We start from the raw sequence: 23,494 nt of genomic DNA, 5'->3' as shown, positions 1-23,494 counted from the left end.
CACTGCTCAGTCCCGAGAGCCCTAAAACACATACATGTATAGAGCTACCTGTGGAACAAGAATCAAATCTATAGCTATTTGCCTCAACATTTATTACAAGTTGCATCTGACGGAAAGGCTGTCAGTGATGCTTGGAAACACATTTTAAGCTTGGGGTTTCAAACAGATCTCAACAGAAATGTAAAACTTAAGCAAGTTGTACTCTCTACTTCTTATGCCATCCTCCTTCTCTCAGTGCTTGATTTTGAGAAGAACATGGTAGCAAAAGCTCGCCAATTTTACTTTAAACTCAGTCAAAATGAGGTAACTCCTGGGCAGGCAGCTGTAGCTCTGCACACTTGCACATGAGCCCAACAGCCAGAGAGGAGCCCTCACACACTGCCTCTGCTCTTTGCACTGGGCTAGGAGAAGAAACACCTGTTTTTGTCTTTGAAGGTACCAGAGGTGCCATATGATCCACACGCCTTTGCTGTGCCGTTTTTTTTCTGTCAAACTGACACAGCACAGCAGACAAGACATGGGCTGTTACCATTACAGTGGCTGGTTCCACTTCTGCATAGAAATATCAGTCATGACCCCTTCTGCTATTTGTGAAATTGGGAGACAAAGACATATGACAAAATGGGCTGTTGGAATTGTCATTTTGTCTTTATTTAACAGAGAACTTTTCTCATCCACTTTTCTAAATAGGGAGTGTTATTTCAAAAAATCAGAAACAAAGTCATGATCAAAACCACACATAGAATAACTTAAATAAACATTTCTCCTTTTCAAGATTGAATATAAGATAAATAAAACTTATTATTTTGGACATTCTCTGTAAACAGTTCATATGTAATAGTTTCTCCATTAAGTATTCAGAAAATCAATATATATTGATATATTGATATATATCTGTCACTGACTTGCTTCTTTAGAGGAACAAATTGGCTGGAAAAAATGAGATTTCACTGAAGAATAAACCTATAGAAATTAGGTTTCTTAATGTTTATGCATCCTTAATCCTCTCTTCTCTCTTGAACTCAACCTACAGCAAATTGGTTTTATCTGAGTGGGACTGGAAGCTGTTGGTGCCACTGCTTAGTTTAGCTAAGGGACCAAGCAGCAATGGAAAACATTAGGGATCATCTGCAAAGTTAACACTGAGGCTGAGCTCCTGAGAAACTATCCTCTGCAGAGTTGCTCTTTGTTCCTATAGAGGAAGGTATTCACTTCATTCAGCCCAGCATTAGCTTCAACCAGCTAAACCTAACATACACCCACTGCGTGCACAAGGAGAGGCTTTTGCTGTACTGAAGATACTGATCTAAGTCAACAGCCCAGAGGCTGTGATGCCAGTCATGCACAGACGCTTATCACACAATTCCTATACGTCCTGTCTTGCCCCAGTGGTTACTGCTCAGACTGACTTGGCACCTAAGGGAGCTCCCTGTACAGCACTGCATGGACCAGAGGAGCAAAATGTAGCTTCAACTCCGAGAACTCACAGCCTAGGATCATGTAATAAACAGCGGTCCTTCCCCACAGCAGAGCAAGACTGCCACAGCTGGAGCTGTTTCCTCTCTTCGTGCCACATCCCAGCATAACCCCGATGTCACAGAAGGATATAGCTGGAACTCATAATATCTAACATTAACTAGAAGAGCAAATTTTAGTTCACTGCATTAGACATTAGCTTTTTGTTTTTAAACACTGAGTCGAAGAACTGGTTTCCTTCTGGTCTTTCTCATTAACACCACTTGTCTACAGAATTACTACAAAACACTGCAACAATCTAATACCTGCCTAAAATAACTGAGCAGCTTTGATGATGATCTACTCCATCCTAACCTGAACCTTAATCCAGTCAATCTTTGTATTTTTTTCTTGTCACTGAAATATTGCCCACTCTATTTCACCTCACATCTGGTTTAGTGTCTACCCTAAAACCTCAGTTCCTATAGGCAAATAGTTAAAACAAAATCTTTTTCCACTTTGCAGAGTTTCTAGATCTCATAATTGCACCAAAAGGCTTGAAAACATGAATCATATCAGCTTAAAGAAAGCAAATAAAAAACACTCAAAGGCACTTTTTAAACAAAATTCTCATCAGTTTTACAAGAAGCTCATAATCTGAAGAGGTGAGGTGGGTGCCTGAGTCACAGAAATTTCTTGGGGTTCAAATGTAAGGATTCCTCTTCACCTTCCTTTTCCTCTTCTGCTTTTCTACTCTTGTATTTGGTATGAGGAACGAAGATGCCCAAATTTCTGGTAGAAATCATCTTCAGCACGATTCAGAGCTTCCTCATCTATGTAGACAGCTGGTCTCCGGGAAACCAAAAAGTACTGCACTTTCCGCAGGCTCCATCCCATCACGTACTTCAGCCAGCCACTGACAGCAGCTGTAGACCTGCCAACACCAGCATTGCAATGGACATAGACAGTGTGTCCATTCTCCAGTAGCCCGTGCAGGAGGCAGACAGCTTGGGGCAACATCTGTATTCTTCCTAAGGTTAAAAACAAGACACGTTCATTTGCACTGGACAAAGTCAGTTCATGGCTGAGATTCTGCACAGCCTGATGAACTGTGAAATGTAATGGCAAACCTGACATATATGACTTCTTTCTTTCTTTTTTCAAATGACCTTCTAGGCTATCTTGGTTTTTTCTTGCAACGTAGATCACACAAAACTGTAAAATGCCCCTAGGCTTCTCTAAATATACATTCTGATTAACATCTGGTGTGTGTGGCATATTCATTTTCAAAGGAACTGAGACAAGGCAGCACATTATAGAGAACAGCACAACTTACACAGTGTTAAAGTTAGCAGGCCAAAAATGAAATGGTTTTTTTTAATACCAGAGTTTTGTGAGGGTACCTACATACTGCTGATTTCCAAAACATTGTAATGAAGGCCATAAAGTGAGGGAGGGAGAGCAGAAGAACATTTTACTGTACAATTTAAAATTGCTATGATTTCATTGTATACTAAGAATACAGTTAAACAACACAGAATAGCCTTTCTCACTCCCAAAGGGATGAATATACTGTATTTTCTGACACTTTTCTTCCTGCTATCCTGGGAACCACAGCTGCAAACAGCAGAGCCCAAATTCTCCTCATGGCACATATGAGGACTGACATTAAACACTTTCAAATCCCTGTATTAAGGTCTCCTGTCTTTCCTGATGTCCTATTGCTGATATGACAGATCTCTATTTGGGGCAGCAGTATTTAACTGAGTTGAAAGCACTCTCTTCTGCTGGCAGGCTGCTCTCTTGAAAACACACTCACTTTCTAACCTTCTGGTTGGAAACAAGACTTTGAACTGAGCATTCCAACCAAGGACTTAAAAGTACTAGTAATTGATGTTACGGATCAGGTGCTATGAGTATTTTAAATTAATTGCAAATTACTATATAAATGTCTCTATGGAGTTTCATCAGACTGGGACACTACAGTTGAAGTATTTGTTGGGAAGGGAACAGCAGACACACAACACTGTTGCTCCATTTTTAATTTGCTAGGGTGGCAAGCTGCCCTGCTGTGCAAACTTGCAGTCTTCCACCTACACAGCATATTTTCATTATATAGGCTGAATTCAAGCTGAAAGCAAAAACAGGCAAGCAGTTACTGACGTCAGATGGCTTTAAACTCAAACACACATAATACTGCCAGACACAAAGTAATTCAGATGGCCTCTCTGCCTACAAGAAAATATGAATAATTTGTTAAAGACAACACACAAAGAAATCATGCCTTGTATGCTGGCTATATTTTAATGCAAAATGTACACAGAAACCACCCCCACCCCCCCCCAAACTGTCATGAAAGTGACAGATTAGTAACTCAAAGTGTTTGCTATAATTTACTGCAAGAGTGACATGAGCATTACCTTCAGTACTCATGTCTGCAGTTGGCAGCCAGACATAGGCAAGACCTTCTTCCTTATACAGTTTCATTAGGATTTCGGGGCTCATGGGTTCTGGGTAGCGGTTGCAGCCCCAGGAATTTTGAACAATGTCAGATTCAGTCTGGAAGTTCATCACAGCTGTAACACCCAGCTCATGCTTCAGCTTGATGGTCACATGCTCCAGCTGCCGAGGGCAACTTCCCAGCCAGATGTTTGGCAGAATCCTAGTATGGAGAAAACACTGCAGTGGGATTGATTACAATATCTTAACAAGGAAACTGCCAAGTACATCGGTGTTCCAGTTCCAAACCTGCTCGACATCATCACACAAACACTGCTAAGCACAGCCTTTTCATGTCAGGCAGTAAGAAACTTCTGGTTTCATTACAGGTTCTTATTTTGTTACAGTTGAGTTGGTGATGTCTGATGCTGTGGATCAAGTTCCTAGCCTACCACAAAGAGCCAGATGAACTGAGAAAAAAATTCAGAGCATAGTGATAGCACAGGTCTCCAAGGCATCATTCATCACTAAGCTTGCAGTAGAAGCTTACTAATATCATAGATTAAAAAAGAAAACCCTGAAGATCCATGCAATTTGCACACAGACCAAAAAAAAAAAAAAAAAAAAGAAAGAATTCACATGATCAAGATCTGAATTACTTTAGTAATAAGTCAAACATAAAGAACTCTTCCAACTCTTTAGCTACCACCATAATGAGGGAAGTAGGGAAAAAAAAAAGCGCAATTTGATCTATCCTTCTGTGATGAAACTTAAAAATTAATGAGTAATCTTCTTCTAATTTTCCTCTGATCTCTTGGAGTCTAGTGGGAATCAAATACAGAATTACAATATATGTCTAGCTATCCTCAAGGCTTGAGGATTGAGGCTTGAGGTCAGAAATTTTTCAGGAAAACAAGAGGTATATGTAGGATGCCTAAGTACCAGAAATAAGGTTGCTTATCTAAATCAAACTTCAAGACTTCTATGGTTTTCCCATTGCTAATTATCATGAAACTATTGTATACTTTAACAGATTTTGACATTATAAACTGGATATTAAGAAGATTGTTTTCAAATGAGGAGTTTTAATATGCACATGCAATTAAATTGGTGGTATTCACAATGGATTATCTAGATGCTCAAATTATTAGTGATCTACTTTCATTTTTTTTTGCTTCCATAAACTTCGATTTTGAAGGTGCAATCCACAAACTACACAAAATATCCCTGCATGTAACATTTAACAACTTTGCAAACATTAACAGCAACAAATCTTTAACACTATTAACTGCAAATTTAGCAAACACTATTAAATGCAAATCTATAGCAAAAGCAAGATCCTCAAAAATAAAATGTCTGCCATGCCTGTCTTACGATCTTTCCCAGTTTTAACCTCAGTAACAAATAAGGAAAGTTTTATGTTTTTTCAGAAGCCTATAAACCACTCTTAAATTATCAGGTAGCCATTTCCATTTCACTATCACAGTAGTAAGTGCTTACTGGCATTTAATTAAGACCTGTAATTGACTGTAATTATTAAATCCTGCTATATTAGTACTGAAATATTATCGAAAAGAAAAATTCAAATCCAGGAAGCATTAATTATTATTGTTTCCCGTTTGTCAGCTGCATCCATGGTGAGTTGCATACCAGCCACGAAGACACAGTCTTTGGCCTTAACAACCCCTGTTCCAGTGGGACAACACCCTTCATGTCAATATATGGTAACTGAGACCAATTTAAACAAATCTATTACACAGCAAATAACCATTTCAACCATGTTCCAACAGTGAGACCACTTGAAAAGATTTGACTTAGTTGTTGTTTCACATACATGTTCAAGAATTGCCCAAAATGCAACACAAGCAGCTCAAGCATTCTCACTGATCTGAGGGATGCGTGAAGGTCCACTGCAACAACTGCTTCACTGGCCCCCTTCCCACGTGCCAGCCCCACAGCAACCCCCATCCCAACCTGAACGAGTGACCGCTGTCAGGATTCTACCACAGGAATCTGCCACAATGATTAGAGCATTTCAAGGTGGCAAATGTGAGTTAGAGAGCCCTAACAGATGCTGACAAATGGCTGGAGATGAGCAATGCCCACAAAACTCCATTCCTAGGAAAGAAAAATGGCAATTTCACTAATACCTTGTCAAATTATGAGGATATTATTTCAAGAACAAGAACATTAGTACCCTTCCTTCAAAGGCTTTCCTGAAGACTCATACATATGTAATTCACTTGATACTCTGTGAAACATCTAATGCACTGAATTACCTTGATGAGAGAAAAAAAGTGTGTTTTCTAGGGTTTGATTGAATTAACAGTGACTAAAGCATTCCTGAGATAAATAAAATTCTGGGTAGTACTCTTGCTTACTGATAAACCAATGCTTTATAACTTTTTCCCCCAATGATTTTTTAATGGGAAGACATCACAGCTGTGCTATTATCTGCAAGCCCCTGGGATACAGACCATTTGTTTATTTCGTTCTGGTAGCCTAACACGTCTTGTACATGACAAGACCCCCTACATTGCACAATACTAATTGCATTTACTGAACAATCTGAAGAGTTTACCAAGTTTTTACCACTGTCTTTCCCTGTAATTACCCAAACTAGTGGAAGCATTCAGAGAATGACCTAAAAAATGTATTTAGGACAGGCAGCAACTCTTGTGAACTAATTTTATGATCAGGTCCTAAAGTTTAGCCTTTGAGAGGATCAAGATGTAGCCTTGACCTTGGTCTCCAAGCCCCTTATATACCCACTTGCAAATAACTGTAATTAATGGTCTTGCTGGACAAGGCTTAACCACCCTTTTATCACACAGAAAACAGTACTCAGAGCTGTCCTATCAGCCAATTTATGTAATAGTTCTAGGATAATCCTACTGCATAGTACCTATATTTCTATTTATCTAATTCATACCTCACCTTTTTCTGACATCAGAAGGAAGGAATAAAAGGGGTTTGTACATGTGCAAGTACAGAGACTAATGGAGAGTTTAGCAGCTATATTTTATATATTGATTTTTTTGATAGCCCTACTGAGGTTTTCATTATGCTGAGGACCAGGAAAACATACATATTGAACCAAGCAGGAATGTGGTAAATTCATTTTTACATCTCTTTTCTTAATAATATAACTTAGATTTCCTTTCCAATGTGGCCTTTCTTAAGTTGCCACTGTACTTCAGTAGGTAGTTAGACTTAAGCCACAAGACTGTTTGACATGGGAAAGAGAGCTCTTTTACCTTCCCCTGTAAACTGTCATGTTATAGTGCTCTGAGCTCTCTGATAGCCACTGCTTTCCAGCTCACATGTGGTTGTATTCCAGCAGCAGATTATATGATCCCTAAGTTCAAAAAACATTAGAAATTATTAGTGATCAATAGACCTTTAATCTTTTCAGCCATTAACCCCTTTGATGTTCCCCAAATATCAAAACAGGATGGTGTTTTAGCAAAATTCTACTTGGAATTCTGCTTTAATATAAAAATGGCACTTTGTCATTGTACATCTTAATTCTCTGCATTAAGGATAGCAAAATATGTCTGGCCCCAGAAGACATGGTCAATTCAGTCAGAGACAGTTTATAAATGAAGAAATCACCTAGAGTGATTTAAACATCAACAATATTCAGCAATACTCTGAGATTAAGACGTGCTGATTGTCTGTAAGCCCTTTCTTTATAGGTACTTTCTGTCAAGTACTTTCAGCCTGGCCTACGCTTCAGTTCTCCACTAGTAATATGGATACATTAAGGGAACTTCCAGGAGTCAAACGGATGAATTAATGTGAGAAGCTTGAGTTTGTGGCAACAAGGACTAAATGTTAGACAAATGTTACTCAATTTACTTTACAGAGCCCAGACTGAAGGCTGACATATTTAAAACCTGCCTTTCGACTTATAAACTGAGAAAACCAACCATTATTTATCATTACCACAGAATAAATACAGAACACCTGCAATCACTTGTACACTTCTTTTCCAGCACACTTAAATTATTTTTAATGATCTAGACATATATTCTATTTGCTGGCTTCCCCCCAGAACCCTGCACAGCCTGGATTAAAATATAACAATTCAGTGTGAATGCATCCAAAATAATAAACGCATTCCATTTAATCAATGCGTATGCAAATAGTCTTCCCATCCCTAAGGAGAAGATGAGTCTGAGACAATGAAAAATTAGCATTGTAAAACTTTTTTTCTAATGGTGCAGACTTATTTTCAGGCTGGTTCACAAAGCATGACACACTGTACCTTTCAATCCTAGTACAGTACAAAACCAGCCCAGCAACTGTAATTGTAGGGATCTGATTCCCAGGGAGGATGACCTGACCTAGGGGAAGACACCACGTTACTGCATCAGGTAGTCAGCTCCTCCTCCATGACACCAATGTCTACTCTGCTTCTTCAGCAGCTCCTGTTTTGCTTTTGTTAATAATGCTTTGAGACAGATGCTAAATTCAAATTTCCTTAAAATGCTGAGTTGTAAGCTGGGATGACTCAGGTACTGCTTCCAGATCTGAGCAATCATCAGTGTGCTAGGAGGAGGAATCTTAGAATCTACCTTAAAATCAATCAACCCTCTAAAGAGTCACAGTTCTTATGGAAAAGGATAGGATTCGGCACTTTAGGGACACATTTCATCAGAGTATCTATCAGGTACAGTATTTCAGATGTCCTTCTATCCTGCTAGTTTCCAGCTTTAATCAAAAGAGAGGACTTTGCCAAGCGAAGGAAAAATAGTAGGGTATTTGTCATTGGTTACTGGCAACAGAGTGATCCATCAATGATGCCATTTGTTTGTACCACTAATGTTTTTGACCAAGGTCCAGTCTATTATTTTAAATGAAAAGTGATGGACTGATTCATCCCTCAGTGCCAGGTCAAGGTGTAGCCTGTGTTAAAGCTTGCACTTCACTTGTCTACACCAGACTTTCTTAGATCCCGTTAAGCATCTGATGACAGGGGGATGAGTCCTAATATATAACAAAACACAGCAATTTAGCTGAAACAACAAACAAAATAATGATTAAACTGACTCTGTCCTCCCTCAAGACTCTTATTTCCTTAAGGTATAGCATGCAATCACAGCTACATGGAACTTGCAGCAAAACTTATTCTGCATTCCCAGAAGAGCAACATATATAATTCAGTCAATTTACCCCCAGCATTTTGTGTTGCTTCTGGGCATACAGAGTGGTTTTTTGTACCAATGTAGTGCTCTTACCCTGGTGCCACTACAAGCTAGCAACCCAGAGGGAATATAGGCCTGAAGTACAACTCAGTTACAGATGATTTTTGCAGCACTTGAACTACTAGAGACTGTTTCAAATTACACTGCATTCCTATTTCCTCCCCTGATGGCACTGAAGTAGGAACTCATTCAGAATTTTTTTATAAGGTGGATTTTTAATGGAAAATTGTGATCTGTCTGAACCAAAAGCTTCATAGAAACTTTCAACTTTCAGCCAAATTTAAACTAGTTCAAAGACCAGATGTCTGTTCCCTGTCTCATTTGACACAAAAAAAAAGAGATTTCCGGAAGTATTGCTTTGGGCAAAAATGAGAACATAGGAAATCCTACCAGCTATAGCTGAGATGTTCTTTCATCTTTTCTGTATTCTCTGCCTTGAGACAAGGCACATCACTTTAAATGGTGATACCACTGGATTATGATGACCCAGAAGTATCATCCTGCATGTGTTCCTTCTTTTGCCAGCGGCATCCTTCTAACAACATATAGCAGCTTATTCTGAGGTCTATGTGTGCCTTCCCTGACGTACTGTCCTGGGCTGACGTTATGAAGCCGCTTTATTCCTTACCCACCCGCTCAGTGCCCAAGGACGCTGTGCCTTTAGGACGGACCCGGGGGCGGGGCCGCAGCCAGGGCCCGAGGGGGCGGTTGAACGGTTCAGCCCAAGGGCTTCAGGCTCCGGGCAGGGCTCGGCAGGGAGCGCGCCGGGAGCGCTGTGCTGCTTTTTGGTTTCCTTTGGGTTCCAGCTAGCTGGGAAAAGGTTCTATTGGCTTTTTTCTTGTTCTTTTTTCCCTTTCCTTCCCCTTGCCTCACTGCCTCCCTTCCCTCCTCGCCAGTCCAAGGAGCCTGTGGGGTGGCCCCAGCTGGTCTGAGCCCAGGTGTCTGTTCCCTCTCTGGGAATTTGTTGTATTTTGAGGGGTTTTTTAATCCTGTTCTACCCTGTTTTGTTCGTGTGTTAATAAAGAGTTTGGTTTCTTTTTCCCACTTTCACTCCTTGTGACCCATTTGTCTCACTGATGGAGAAGAAGGGGAGGAACACTCATTCCGGAGTGTTTCCTCCTGAAGTTTTGTCTCAAAGACCGAGACAAGTACCAAATTAGAAACCTCTCTTCCAGGCCTTCCTTGTTCTTTTCTCTGAACCTGTGACAGTGAGCACTTGCTAGAAATCAGATGAGGTTCCTGTACTTTCGTCAAAGCAATCTAGAAACATTACTTAGAGTGTTGTCTAATGCATTCACAAACTGAGGAGGATTTTCAAATGACCAAATTCTGTTCTCCAGTAGAAGATCTGAGCACGTTCAAATATTCTTTGATATGTAGAAAACACACTGATTACTATCCTCACCTCAGAAAAAAATTTCTATTGTCCAATATGAATAGTGCAGTCCCAGGTCCTAGAGACACCTTCTTGTCTCCACAATGGACACAAAGAACAGATTATTTCCTTCCATTCTGTAGAATCTTTTTACTTATCTCTAAGTTACTAACACCATCCAACACAGCTTTGCATTCTTCACACATACACACACACTTGTCACATATTCAAAGCCTCTGATCATTCTTGTTTGCCTTTGGACTCCCTCTCTTTTTGAATATGTTATGCCCAGTACTGAAAAGAGTACATTTCTGAGAAGAACCAAAGATTACTTACTTCTTGTGCTTCAAAGGCTTTATCCCTCTTTTTAGTTCCCTGGCAGTCCTTCTACAGCATGTCATTGCTGACCTACATTCAACATGGAATTCTTCTTTCAAGTTAAGATCTTTCCAAACAGATGAACCTACTCAAGGAGAGATAAAAGTTTGTCCAAACCAGAATTATTAGTTTCAATTGCCAGTGGTGTTGAATTAAATGCAGCAAAGGAACAGATGAGATTCACAGCTAATGAATGCACCTCAGCAATATGTCTTGGAATAAATCATCTCACATGCACATCACTGTGTTTTAAGATAACTACATACAAATAGAAAGGGAAACAGTACCTGCTTGTAGTGATGCTTGGTGAAAACATTGCTTTATAAAGAGGTCAAAGTGGTAATTTGAGCCTGTACCAAGAAGTGAACTGAAAGTAACAGAAAATTTATAGTAATGGTCTAAAAATCACTCATCCTATTCTATGCACTCAAACTTTGAACTTTCTACTAATATTTTATTGTAACAAGAAAGATACAGAAAAATGAAAACATTCAAAACACAGACGATTCCAGATATTTCTTGTGAAAATACTTTCATATTAGAGCAGACTAAGAATTTAATGTTCTTAAGAGGGAATTGGACCACTGCTTAAAGATAAAATTTATGGAATGGGCAAATCAACTGGCTTTATCTACATAAAAGAGGTAAAGAATATCAAATTCCATATTGTTTCACCTATAAAGCAACTACCAAGATATGAGCAAAATGGCAACATTTTAAAATAATTTTTTTAGTCTTGTGTCTTCTTCCAAAATACAGACAACATAGGCAGATATCAAAACAGAGGAGTCCCTGGTTTGGTCTTGTACAAGAATTCTGGTTTCACTATAGTCTGCTTAAACAAAGGACAGAAGAATCTCTCAGCAAAATGCCCCCTTACCAATGAAATAATAAGGTAGAATTGAGGGGTATGACACTGACATTTCATTGCATATTGCATAGAACACAAGGGTAATGGCTGTGGTCTTAATCCCTTCTCCTACTGACTTACTGATAAAGTCTCCTTGCAGAAGACAAACTGATGGACCCTTCATGATAAGAGGCCTGACTTAAGCAGGACTGACTGGGAACAGTTGGATGCACTCGATTTCCCAGCACAGAGTCAAGCAGTAGTAGCCAGAGCAGGAGAGCAAGGTTTGATGATGCCATGGTCTAACTCCAAGATAGAATAATCAGGCTTAATAAGATCACTCTTATCAAGAAAGATGGAGTAAATGGCCATAACCTTAGCAGAAGCCATCAAAGAAAAGCACTGATTAATGATAAAACTATATCCTACTGGAACAACACAGCTGCAGGCCTTGTAGAAACTATTTATATTCTTGAACAAAAAATTGCTCTTACCTAAATGTCAAATGTAGAAGGAGCACAAGCCATTGCTTATAAATTTGTTCTGCTTTACCACTGAAAGAGTGCCGTTTATTTTGAAGTTAAGAATTCTACCTCAGGGCTTTAAACAAGGAGAATTAAGCAGACTACAATGTAGTTTCAAGGTGGTTTTTTTACTTCTCCTTATTTGGCACTCTGATGAAAAGCAATTAAAGTCTGGCAAATTTTCTTCTTAGATGTAATTTGAACTACTTATCTAGCCTCTCACATGGGAGCAGACTTGGAATGTAAAAAGAAACACCTGCTTTTATCACTTCAGAACAACACTTTGTCAGCTTAGCAATATGCAAAGTTTCTCAAGCCCCTAAATTCTAAGTCTTATGCTTAATAGTATCTTATTTATTCCATGTTCACAACTCTGTGGCATAAAACTACCTCGTTTGCTGATATGCCATAAGCAAATAAGCCATTAAGGTTTGACCTCAAGCTGACAATGTGCTACAAGTAAAGCAAGTATAATATCAAACCTGTAACTGAAATACAGTATTACCCAGACATTCAGCTACAAAGTAGTTCCAGTGGTACACTGCCCTCAGGTTCTGCTGTCTCAGGAAAAGACTTCCATAGCAGCAGCTTGATGGTACAAAAGGGCTTGATCGTCCTCACTTTATCCACCAAACTGCTCTTACAGCAGGCGCCATGGTACACTCTTTAGGTTATGAGGCACTGAGCAACCATGCTAATGCCTAAGCACAGCACAGCTTTGAATTTACCAGGGATACAGGATAAAAAGATCCACGTGAGAAGAATTAGTCAGTCACACAATAGTTCAGTCTAGACAGATCCACAATATTTTCTCTTTATGGCCCATTTTCCCCTTCCATAGCAATCCCAAACACTCCCTTAGAAGGAGCATAAGATCTTTATTAGAAGAAACTCACAAAAAACATTTCACAAGGACAGATGCAGAGATCGAGCACATTCCTAACATCCTATACCCTGCCACAGCAGGGAACTTACTTGATGAAAACACCTAGACAATTGGGAAGTAAACCACATTCCACACTGCAAAAATGACAATAATACTTGGCTAAGCCGTAGCACTATGCTTGAAAGTCACAAAATAATCCTTCTATTGTATTCAGTACTTACCAATACTGGACCATCATCAGGAGAAATAGAACAAAGGAAGGGAAACACCTGGAAAGCCCAGCAGAGAGTGCCAGAATAATCAGAGTTCTAGAAGACAAGTTTTCAGAGAAAAGAGTGAAAGATCCAAGGCCTAATATCAGAATGAACAAACTGAAATATTCCAAAGTCAACCACTCTGCGATTCTGGGAAAAAAGGAGTTTCCAAGCATATATGAAAGAGCTATAGAGAGGCAGGATACTAATTTGTTCTCCAAGTCTTCTGTGAAGAGAACAAGAAGAAATTAACTTAAATTGCACTAGGAAGACTTAAATTGAGGTTAGTAAAGCTTTTTAATGGTTGGAATAGTGAGGTAATTGAACGGAAGAGTAACAGGCCTATAGAGCCTCATCACTAAGATGAGATCATATTTTAGATCAGGCTGGATAAACCTGAAATGATTCAAATGTAATTGAGATTAAGTTGGGGCAAGGAAATGGACTGAATACCTTCTGAGGTCTCTTTGAGCCTATGATCTATGATACTATAATCATAAACTTTAATTTCCATTTCTGGAATCACTACCTATATCCATTTATCAAGCTCCATCTTGAAATAATTTAGGTTCCTTGTCCTTCCTGCCCTATTTGAAAGGTCATGCTGGAATTCAGACATCATTCCTTTGATGACAGAAACCTTGTTCTAATTTACACTCCAAATTCATTGAGAAGCAATTAATATCCATTTGATCTTAAAACAGGTTCAATTTCAATATTTCTTCTTCTTCCTTTGTACCAATTCCTGAATGTCTTTTACAAATATTAATAGATACTCTTTCTTAGTCTTCATTAAACTATGCTGTCTATCCCAGGCACCAGAAGTACCATCAAACTATGGTAGCACAGAGCTCCTTTCAAGCCAATTTATCTTGCTTCAACTCCAGTGGCATAAAAGCTATACATCCCATGGAAAATGCACTCATTCATTGCATGTTTGTTTTCCGGACAAAATAATGGATCAAATTTATCTAATTTTGTCTCTAAACTAAGCTCACATACTCCAGTAAGTTCAGTGGAATTGCTGTTATCAACCTTGCAGTACCTTCAAATCTATACAATGAAAAGATCCACAACATAAACTCTTCTCCCCTCTTTTTCACTTCGTTCCATTAAGAAGCTTAAAGCCAATTAATTTATCTCTTATAAATTTTTATAATCTATTTTGTCTCTACTCTAGATATGATCTAAAATAACATGGTCACACAAGACTTTATGTACATAGCCAAAACTAAAATGTGGAAGATTAAATTTTATCCTCCCTGTATTCAAAGTGAAATATTTTATGTCATATTTCTCTATGTATTTCTACTGTGAAGATAAGAAAGAAATTATTCACAAGCACACCAATGCCTTGTGGGACACAGTGTCCAGATCCAGCCTTACAGGACTTAGCCAGAATTTATTTCCAAACTCACACACAAGGTTTCACCAGATGCCTAAGGAGCACACTGTATGCAGCAGAAAGCAACGTTTGCCTTTGTAAGAAATGACTCCTCTTGTACCTTCATTTTATAAACATTCTCTGAAAGCAGACAGTATGCCAATTACAAAAATACAGCCTGAGAAGAGAATCAGGTTCCAAGGCTTGTATTGAACAACCTGGAAAGGACTCCTCCATTGGCTCGTGAGTATTAATGCCTAAATGCTCCAATTATAGAATCTTGTCTCATGCAACTGCGGTTGCCAATGGTTACTTCCTACATATGTCTCTGTTAGACTGCCAACATTCCCATTTGTTTTGAATTAGAACAAATACCCGGAAACACAAGAACAACAGGCTGCTAAACTCAGCCAGATTGCAATAAGTCATGAATCTCTTGGCATTAGGAATGAGAATTTCTAACATTAATGCTTAGCAATGGGAATGATGCCACTGCTGGCACCTGTAAGTTAAAGCATCTCAACAAAATTCACTTAAACTGCTACAAATGAACTCTAAGTTAGTGACCGAGAAGATTCAGGAATCACTGGTAAAAATATATTTTGTCTTCTTTCAGAGTTTACCTATTAGCAGCTGCTTAGGAACCTAGACTGCAAAAACAGTAAAAGATAAATCCACTTTTGAAAATGTAGCATTTCAGATCCAATGGAAATACATTTCAAAGCTTCAGAAACAAGTATGTATTCATGAAAGCACATAATTGCAAAGCACAGATTATTGCTAGGTGGCATTGGGAGCCAGAGGGCACCATAAGCACATGTACAAACTAATGGAATCTCTCAGAACTCCAACAGTCAGAGGAAGATGCACATTCATCCCTTGTGGTACCATCTGAAAACAGCCTTGATGAGCTCTGTATCCATGTTCATTCCAATTTATCCAGGATTTCTAAAACCATAACAGTTCATTTATTTGAATTTTAAAGAGGGACAGATACATACTAGAGAAGCATAGGCTGGGGGACAACATCTTAAAAATATGGAGAAAAAAGGAATTAATGCCTCACCACAGTCAGCTACATAAATATCTAAAATAAGGCATTCTCACAGCCAAGTCAAATCAAAGGAACGACAGCTGTATAGTGCTACCATAACAAAACTGTCAGAAAACTTCATTTTAGCTAACATACCTGGTTACTAGATTCTAAACATAAGATTAATAACCATGGTGGATGAGTAGCCAACAACAAAGGTTGAGGCTGGGATGGTAATGGAGCTACTGAGAGGTCCCAGAAGAACCTACGTATGTCTTTTTAATTCAAAACTACAAAGTATAGTGGAATCTCTTGAAAAAGTCTTGGATGACAAAAGGGGAAAAAATCATGAGAGTTAAATTTATGAACAATCAATGCTGCAGTTTTTATTGGAGCTCAAAGATTGACAAGAATTACCAGGGGTTCTCTGTTTTTTTAAAAATGTCTTTTTTTTTTTCTTTCCGATTTCTTTCTTTTCCTAGCAGTATCATCACATCTGCTTGGAAATCAAAATTCCAAGCATTTGAACAAATATATTAAAGTGATCTACAGTTACTAAAGTTTGTTTAAATGTGTTTACATTATCAGCTGAAGCTTGACTTTGTAAATTTGTTAAACATACTGGACAGCCTTATTACCAAGACTACAGATATATTTGAGAAGCTTTTTCCTCTTTCTATCTCACCAGATTGAAGCAACTCATTATTACAAGGAAGCTGAGAAATTCTTCTGCAGTGAAAGCAGTATTTAACACTCTTTAGGACTGGTCTGCACATGGCTGGCAGCTGGACCACAGAAAGAAGGAACATTAGAGAAATTATTGTATTAGGGAAGCTGCATAACCTCCTTATCAGGTCATCACCTTGAGAAAATGAAGGCACTGGATATAACCGTTCTGGAGAGTTTTTAAACGGCAGTCCTGGAGAAGTTAGTTAACCTAAAAAATAATAATTAAAAAAGAAAAGGCTCTAGAAGCCCACCAACACCCACCCACATGTACTACTGCCCGGCATCCAGCCCCTGGAATAAATGACGGAGTCATGGAGAGTCTTGCTGCTAACCCACAGCTGATAGATGGGAGGGGAGAGGAGGGAAGGAAAGGGAAGAAAGGGACAAAGTAAGCACCTATTTCATTATTTATTTTATATATATTCTACATTTTCTTGTGTCTGTATTAAAACTGAAATGCATATTTCCTCTTTATCCTCTTCTTGATGCTTAAAATCATATATTCTATTACTAGGTTTTCTCATCAAAGAAAAAAGACATTTCATTTAAACTTATAAAGCCTGCTGTCTACTGAACCAATAAAGAAGAAATCCACATTTCTTAAAGCTTGGCAATGTCTATGACATTTGACTCAATTTTTATCACAGTTCATGGAAGGACACACATTAAACTTCTGAACAACAGCAGGAATTATGTACCTGACTCCTTGAAATTAAATTTCCCAAAGTACAAGCATTAAAGGAGGGAACAAGAGATTTTCAGTTCAGCCTCTTAAAATGCTCCCTGGGAAGACAAATGCAGTTCATTTCTTTGTTGAGTTTTTTTTTTTTCTTACAGAGAGAAAATTATGTATGGGAAAATACAGCAACAATTTGATAATTTCTATTTACTCTTGGGAAATAAAATACTTATGTTTCTGAGACACACTTCAAAGAACTAGAGCTATATTCCAGTTTCCTTTCTAATAAATAATTTTTTATCCTTTAAGTAGGACTCTCCATATTTTCATATGCAGGTGCATTTTTTAAATTATCTTGTAAATACGTAGAGCATTTAAGCATGAAAACTAGCATTTATATCTCTCAGCATTTACAAAAATTATTGAAGATGGAGGTAGAATTCATAACTTAATAGCTTCAGCTTGCTACTGTTTCAAATGAAGTATCTCTAATGTTTTTCCCATTTCATTTGAAGTAACTATGCAGTTGTTTATTTCATACTTTTTTGACTTTCAGGTCACCTCTTTCAGAAATATAGTATACACTGAACAAGTAAGCAAACACCAAACCAGCTGGTGGTAATAAAACATCTGATGGTGTCCCTTTTCACATTTGGGGACTAAAAACCCTCTTGTTCTGAGACTTCTTTTTTTGAAGAGTCAGCCTCAGGCCGATTGGGCCAACCTGCCCTAGGAGCTGTGCCTGCAAAAAAATCACAAGAAGGGCAGGCAGAGTGGGTTTACTCTGCAAACACACGTCCCTGGTTAAACAGGTTCACCAGGTGTAACTTACGGAGTTGCATTAATGAAGCTTTTCCAACAACAACTAGAAATCTGAATTCACTCCCTCCTGGTAAACTAAATAGCAATAAGGATGAATACACAGTCTCTGCTTTTCAAAAAGAGTTCTGCTATCTTTAGATAAACTGTATTAAGAAATGCCAGCAATTACCCGGCACCTAATAAATGCATGTAAAAGCTGGGAGGAAATAAATATCTGCAAGACAACTGGTACATCATCTTCAGTGAGAGAGTGATGCTACCCCTTCCTCGTCATCCCAGCTGTGAGCTAAATTGCCCAGGATTTCACAATCTCAGTCAATTTCATTCACAGCCAGCAACACCAGCAAATTGCTTTCCAATGGAGACAGAACTTTACTTCCTCGCTGACAGCCTGACTGTTAAAGAGCAAAGAGGCAGGAAAAAGGGCTGAAAACCTCCAGAAGAAATATGGACAAGCGGCAGGGAGACATAGTAAAACACACAGAGAAATTAGAAGCAACAATAGTTTCTGCTCCCTAACAGTGATCCCCAACATCAAATTCATACTTACTGGACTATCAACATTTTTCTGTTATATCCCACAGAGAAAAACAGAACTACGTTTACTCCTCCAGGCTTTTCCATGGAGGGTTCCCAATCTTCTTTCTGTTTTTTTCTCCCAGAATGACACAGAACTATAAGTTTTTCTTTAGAAGTAACGAAATAATTTTGTGCAGAGGCACACCTATGAAAAGATCGGTTTTATAGAGTAACAGTGGTTTTAAGTAAATATCATCCATTACCACCCAATTGACTAAAGGCCTCATCCTCTCACCAACAGCCAGTTTCTGCTTGCTGCCATTTTATTAATAAAATACTCATTCCTGAACAATCATCCTTCTAAGTAAAAAATTCTCAATCAAACACCCATTGCAAAAACCATATATGAATGGCAGAATGGTAAAGAAAAAGACAGAAAAAAACCTCCCGGAAAAAACACACAAGACTAACCAGACACCATGCTAAGATCCCCTGTAGCTTATTCACACAGGTAATGTACCATTCATGAGACATTACTTCAACTTCATCCCAAAGTCTAGCCAATAATTTGTGTCCCTCAGCCACTGCAGGAGGCAACAAACCTGGCAGCCTGCTGGCTAATAGCCATTCATCAGGTTTAACAGACCAGTCACCGTAGGTAGAAGTAATACTGGGAATTCAAACACTGATGACAGTCATGCAAAAATCTTCAATCTAGAAGCTCTTTGACTTTTTTCTTCTGGCAAAATCACCCTTTCTGAAGGTAGATTTTGCTTGCTACTATGGCACTTACAAGTAATGCCATTAGAAATGAGTGACATCCAGGAGCTTCCATGTCAAGTTCCTTTTGGGTGCTCAGGCCGTAGGTCACAGCAAGAGAGCCAGAGCTGTGCTGGCAAAACCTATTTGCTAATACCCAGAAAAACAAAATAATGGAAAAGCAAGTTCCTGCCATCTAGTTCATCCACAGTATTCAACTTCACGGCATATGACTGCACTGCTGGCATATCCTAACTCTACTTCAGTTCACATTTCACAAGACTGGGATTTGTAGTTAACTCATCAATAGCGTGGCTTGGGCTATCCCAGCTGGGTGCCATCCTGCCCATGCAAGATCACAAAACTTGGAAAAATAGAATCATTTTTCCTGGTTTTAGCCTTTGTTATGTAGGGCACAGTGTGAGGAGTTGACAAAAGGAGAAGCTTTTTGTATGGATCGACAACAAATGTGGAAGAAAAATGCATTTGTTACCCAATATAGAGATCACTCAAATCAAATAAATGAAAACAAATAAGGACTAAAAACTGAATCAATTCTAGCCTCATAATTTTTCTTCTCACTCTTGCTCCTATTTCCTCACACTCCCTCTTAATTTTCAAGAACTTAAATAAAAAATTGCCTAAATGTCACTTCTTACACTGATTTGAAACCCATTTTCTTCACAACAGTGGCTAGTAAAAGCATTTCACAGCTCCAGTGAGGGGTGATGTAGAAAAAAAATTAAGATTCACAAAGGACAAAAAGTAGAATTAACCTTTAAATCATTCTATAAAAGGCAATTCCCACTGGTAAGTAAACAATGGTTCTAATTTAGATTAGTTTCAGACTATAGCTCAGTACAATAAAACAATATCCAAAGGAGTAGTCAGATATCCTAGTTTATGGGATAAACATATCACAAAATGTGCCTTAGAATATTTTCATTACTTAATGTATAAAACAACCAGATAACTTTACAGTTAGAGCCTCAAGTAGTGAAATCAAAGGCTGAACTCTTATTGATGTTAAGTCCTTTTGATCAGGACTATTTCACTAGAAGACAATCAATGAAGTTTGTTCCAGAGCTCATTATTTCTTATTCTTTTCTCTAATATCACAAGCATTCTTTAGGCACAGGGGACAGCTAGCTCAGCTTTTAATGTTAATTATGGTAATCTCTGTAGACATCATCATCTCTTAATTGATAATGTAGGCACAAAATATCAGTGCAGCTTTCTATTACAGTAGCATAGGTCACTGCACTCTAGGGGGTTTTTGTGACAGCTTACTCTTTAAAGCCTCTTTTATAATTCAGTAATAAAAAAATTAGTTCAGAATTATATTTAAAACAGAAAGGTATTTTATTTTGTGAATGAATTACAACCAGTCAGAGAAATTAAAGACTAAAAAAATAAAAAAAAAATGTGCTCTCTCTTGTACTTTTTTCAAAGGTAATTCTAATTTCATACTGAACCAAATATACTCAACCAGGTTCTTGTTTTCCACCCCAATTAAAAATGCATATCAATCAAGTAAATGCTCATTTTTTCCATAGGAAGAAATTCTGTGCTCCATCAGCAAAATACTGCTCTAGTGCCTCCAAAAGGTAAACAAGAAGCATCTCCATTTTGTCCATTTTGGATTATTCTTCATTCACTCACCTGTCTTCATGAACATTTAGTACAAAGCAGGAACACACATTTTATGTGACTCTCCTGATCATTCCCACTTAACACCTAACTTAGGTTATAACCAATATTACTGGCAGTGTTGAAGGAAACTTTCTTACCAACAAGCCACAAAGCATTTGTAAATACTACATCATAAATTGTGTTTCATTTGTGATCATTGAGAAACAAAAATAGTATTTCCAAGCATGGGAGTCAATGTTCTTTCACCGTTACCTTAACTTTGTCTTAGAGAAAAAAATTAGGGACATAAACACTGATGAGAGCAACATGTTTGTCGACTTCCCAATCACTCCATAAACATGAACATGAAATATCAGTATTTGATGGCCTACATATATATATACAATGCAAAAAAGCTACTAAAGAAACCTGTACCTCAAAAAATTGTCGTCAGAACCCATGCCTACTCTCATGTAGTGATTCCCCTGATTGTGGATTGCTAATTGTGTATTTTCCTCCAAAATGTTTAGCACCCATACAATACCTCAGTTACAGATTAGCTATCGTTGTCTAAGGAATTCACTTACAGATCCCAGTTTATCTGCATTTTATATGCAAAGCATGTAAAAATTACTTTCCTTTGTCAGATTTGAGAAATATGATTCACACAAAGCACACACCTAAAATCAATGGGAAAATAGGAAACTAACTAGATGGCTTTTCCTATCAGACATATTCATTTCCATAGCACCTAATTCTGCCATCAAGCATCACTGTCTTCAACATACTATTTAAGGATTTTGTAATTTCAGGTGTCACTCCCTCTCTTGCTCTTATGTAATGCCTTTCTTCTGAGAAATGCAGATGTTTTTATATAAATAATACGGTATACTACATCCACAAATTAGGAACTTCCACCTTTCACAGACGGAACTGAAACAGAGATAATATGGCCCAGATTCACAAATTTTCTGAAGTCATCTTTTCCCAGAGGAGATTACAATAACTCTAATTTACTTTAGAAAATTACTGCATCCTAAGTGAACTCTCCTGCAATTTGAAGCCATCTTATTGCAGTAATATCTAACACAAAAGAGAAACTGACTGTTATTTTTTTTTCTGAGTCAGATTTTGGTTACAGGTGTTTATTACATGTTGAAACCAAGTGAATATTAATGCCATGGAGGTATCACTCATGATTCTAGCTGTAGGAAAGCTCCATTTGACATTTACAAGAAATTAGTCCAAATCCTGCTGTGCTTAAAAACCGCATTATATACTCTCCTACCTGAATGACCAACACAAAATGAGTTCTCTAAATATAAGTTTAAATGTAAGTTCACTGACTTATGAGTGATACATCTCTATCAAATAACAAAAATCTGTTTCCTCAGAGCATTGTCATCAGCCTCAGCATAATGCAAAATTGGTTTTAGCCCCAGCCAGAAGCAGGCCATTTTCATCCTGCAGCAGCCCATTTAAAGCAGAAGCTCATGTTTTATGAAGAAGCAAGATGGCAGCAAAGCTCAGAGGAACTGTTTCTAATTGTGATTCAACAGAGGACAAGTAAAATCAGTCCCAGGGCTCATGTGGGAAGCCCCTTTGACATAGGAAAACCTTCCTTTCTCATTAATTCACACACGGCAACCCTATTAAGTGGAGCAACAGAAGAGGGGCTCACATCAAAAGTTTTCATTGATAAATCACTTCTTTCCAACCTCCACCACTCTGTAAAGATCCTACAAGTGGTGACAGGACTCAGAATTTGTGGTCATTACGCTCCCCACAGCACTGCTGCCTTCATTACAGCATGGAAAAATGTAATCATAGCTGGAAAACCATGATCTGATCATACGCTGAGATTTAACTGTACAGGCAGAGAGACTGGCTTTTTGCTTCTGTTTGGGGTTTTCTTGTTTGGGTTTTTTTTGGTTAAGATTTTTGGGTTTGGTTGGTTTTTTTTGGTTTGTTTCGTTTTGGTTTTTTTTTTTTTTTTTTTTTTTTTTGCTTTGGGGAGGATTGGGGGTATATACATATGGGTTTTTTTTATTTTTTATTCGATTAATATTCATAGTACTCCTCTGAATCAATAAATCCATAGCAAAATAAAGGCATTTTCATCAGCTCACTTCAGCTGCTCTGCCAACAACAAAAAAAGAATCTAAAATAGCTAGTATTTTTGGGCTGCTTTATTATAACCAGCAGAATGGTGAATCTGCCCCCAACTGTTAATAATTAAGAAAACATTTAAGGCTGCATATCTTCAAAGTATTAGAAGTAATTATGCGACAGGACTGTTACAGAGTATGCTTACTTAATATAGCTCAAAGAAATGAGATAAGAATTACTGAGATGTAAATATAAGGTTGCCTTTCAATGAAGGTACATGTGTATGAGAATGGAATGAAGGAGAAGATCCTCATCTGCAAAAGACTACACAGCTCAGAAAATTTTTTTCAAATATTCTCTAGCAGAATCTGCAGCTTTTTACCTAATCTTTGAAACACATAGTCATGCAGATAAGGCAGTATTAAATGGATCACTGCTGCCTCTGGAAAGGAAGATA

At 38.0% G+C, this 23,494-nt stretch overlaps 1 protein-coding gene across 2 annotated transcripts in view; it reads right to left on the bottom strand.

The window, feature by feature from the left end:
• Positions 1 to 680: 680 nt before the first annotated feature.
• EPM2A (EPM2A glucan phosphatase, laforin) overlaps positions 681 to 23,494 on the bottom strand; it is a 43,030-nt gene continuing 20,216 nt past the window's right edge. For both annotated transcript variants that reach the window (XM_082277130.1, XM_082277131.1), the window contains exons 3-4: positions 3,876 to 4,117; positions 681 to 2,486 (exon numbers count right to left, since the gene is read on the bottom strand). In XM_082277130.1, coding sequence (XP_082133256.1) covers positions 2,206 to 2,486; positions 3,876 to 4,117 — 523 coding nt within the window. In that variant the 3' untranslated portion in view covers positions 681 to 2,205. The remainder of the gene's footprint in view (positions 2,487 to 3,875; positions 4,118 to 23,494) is intronic.

Source organism: Coloeus monedula (genome assembly GCF_965178545.1).
Source record: "Coloeus monedula genome assembly, chromosome: 2".
Lineage (NCBI taxonomy): Eukaryota > Metazoa > Chordata > Aves > Passeriformes > Corvidae > Coloeus > Coloeus monedula.
The sequence above is the reverse complement of the archived record's forward strand: the minus strand, read 5'-3'. Positions and strand labels throughout refer to the sequence as shown.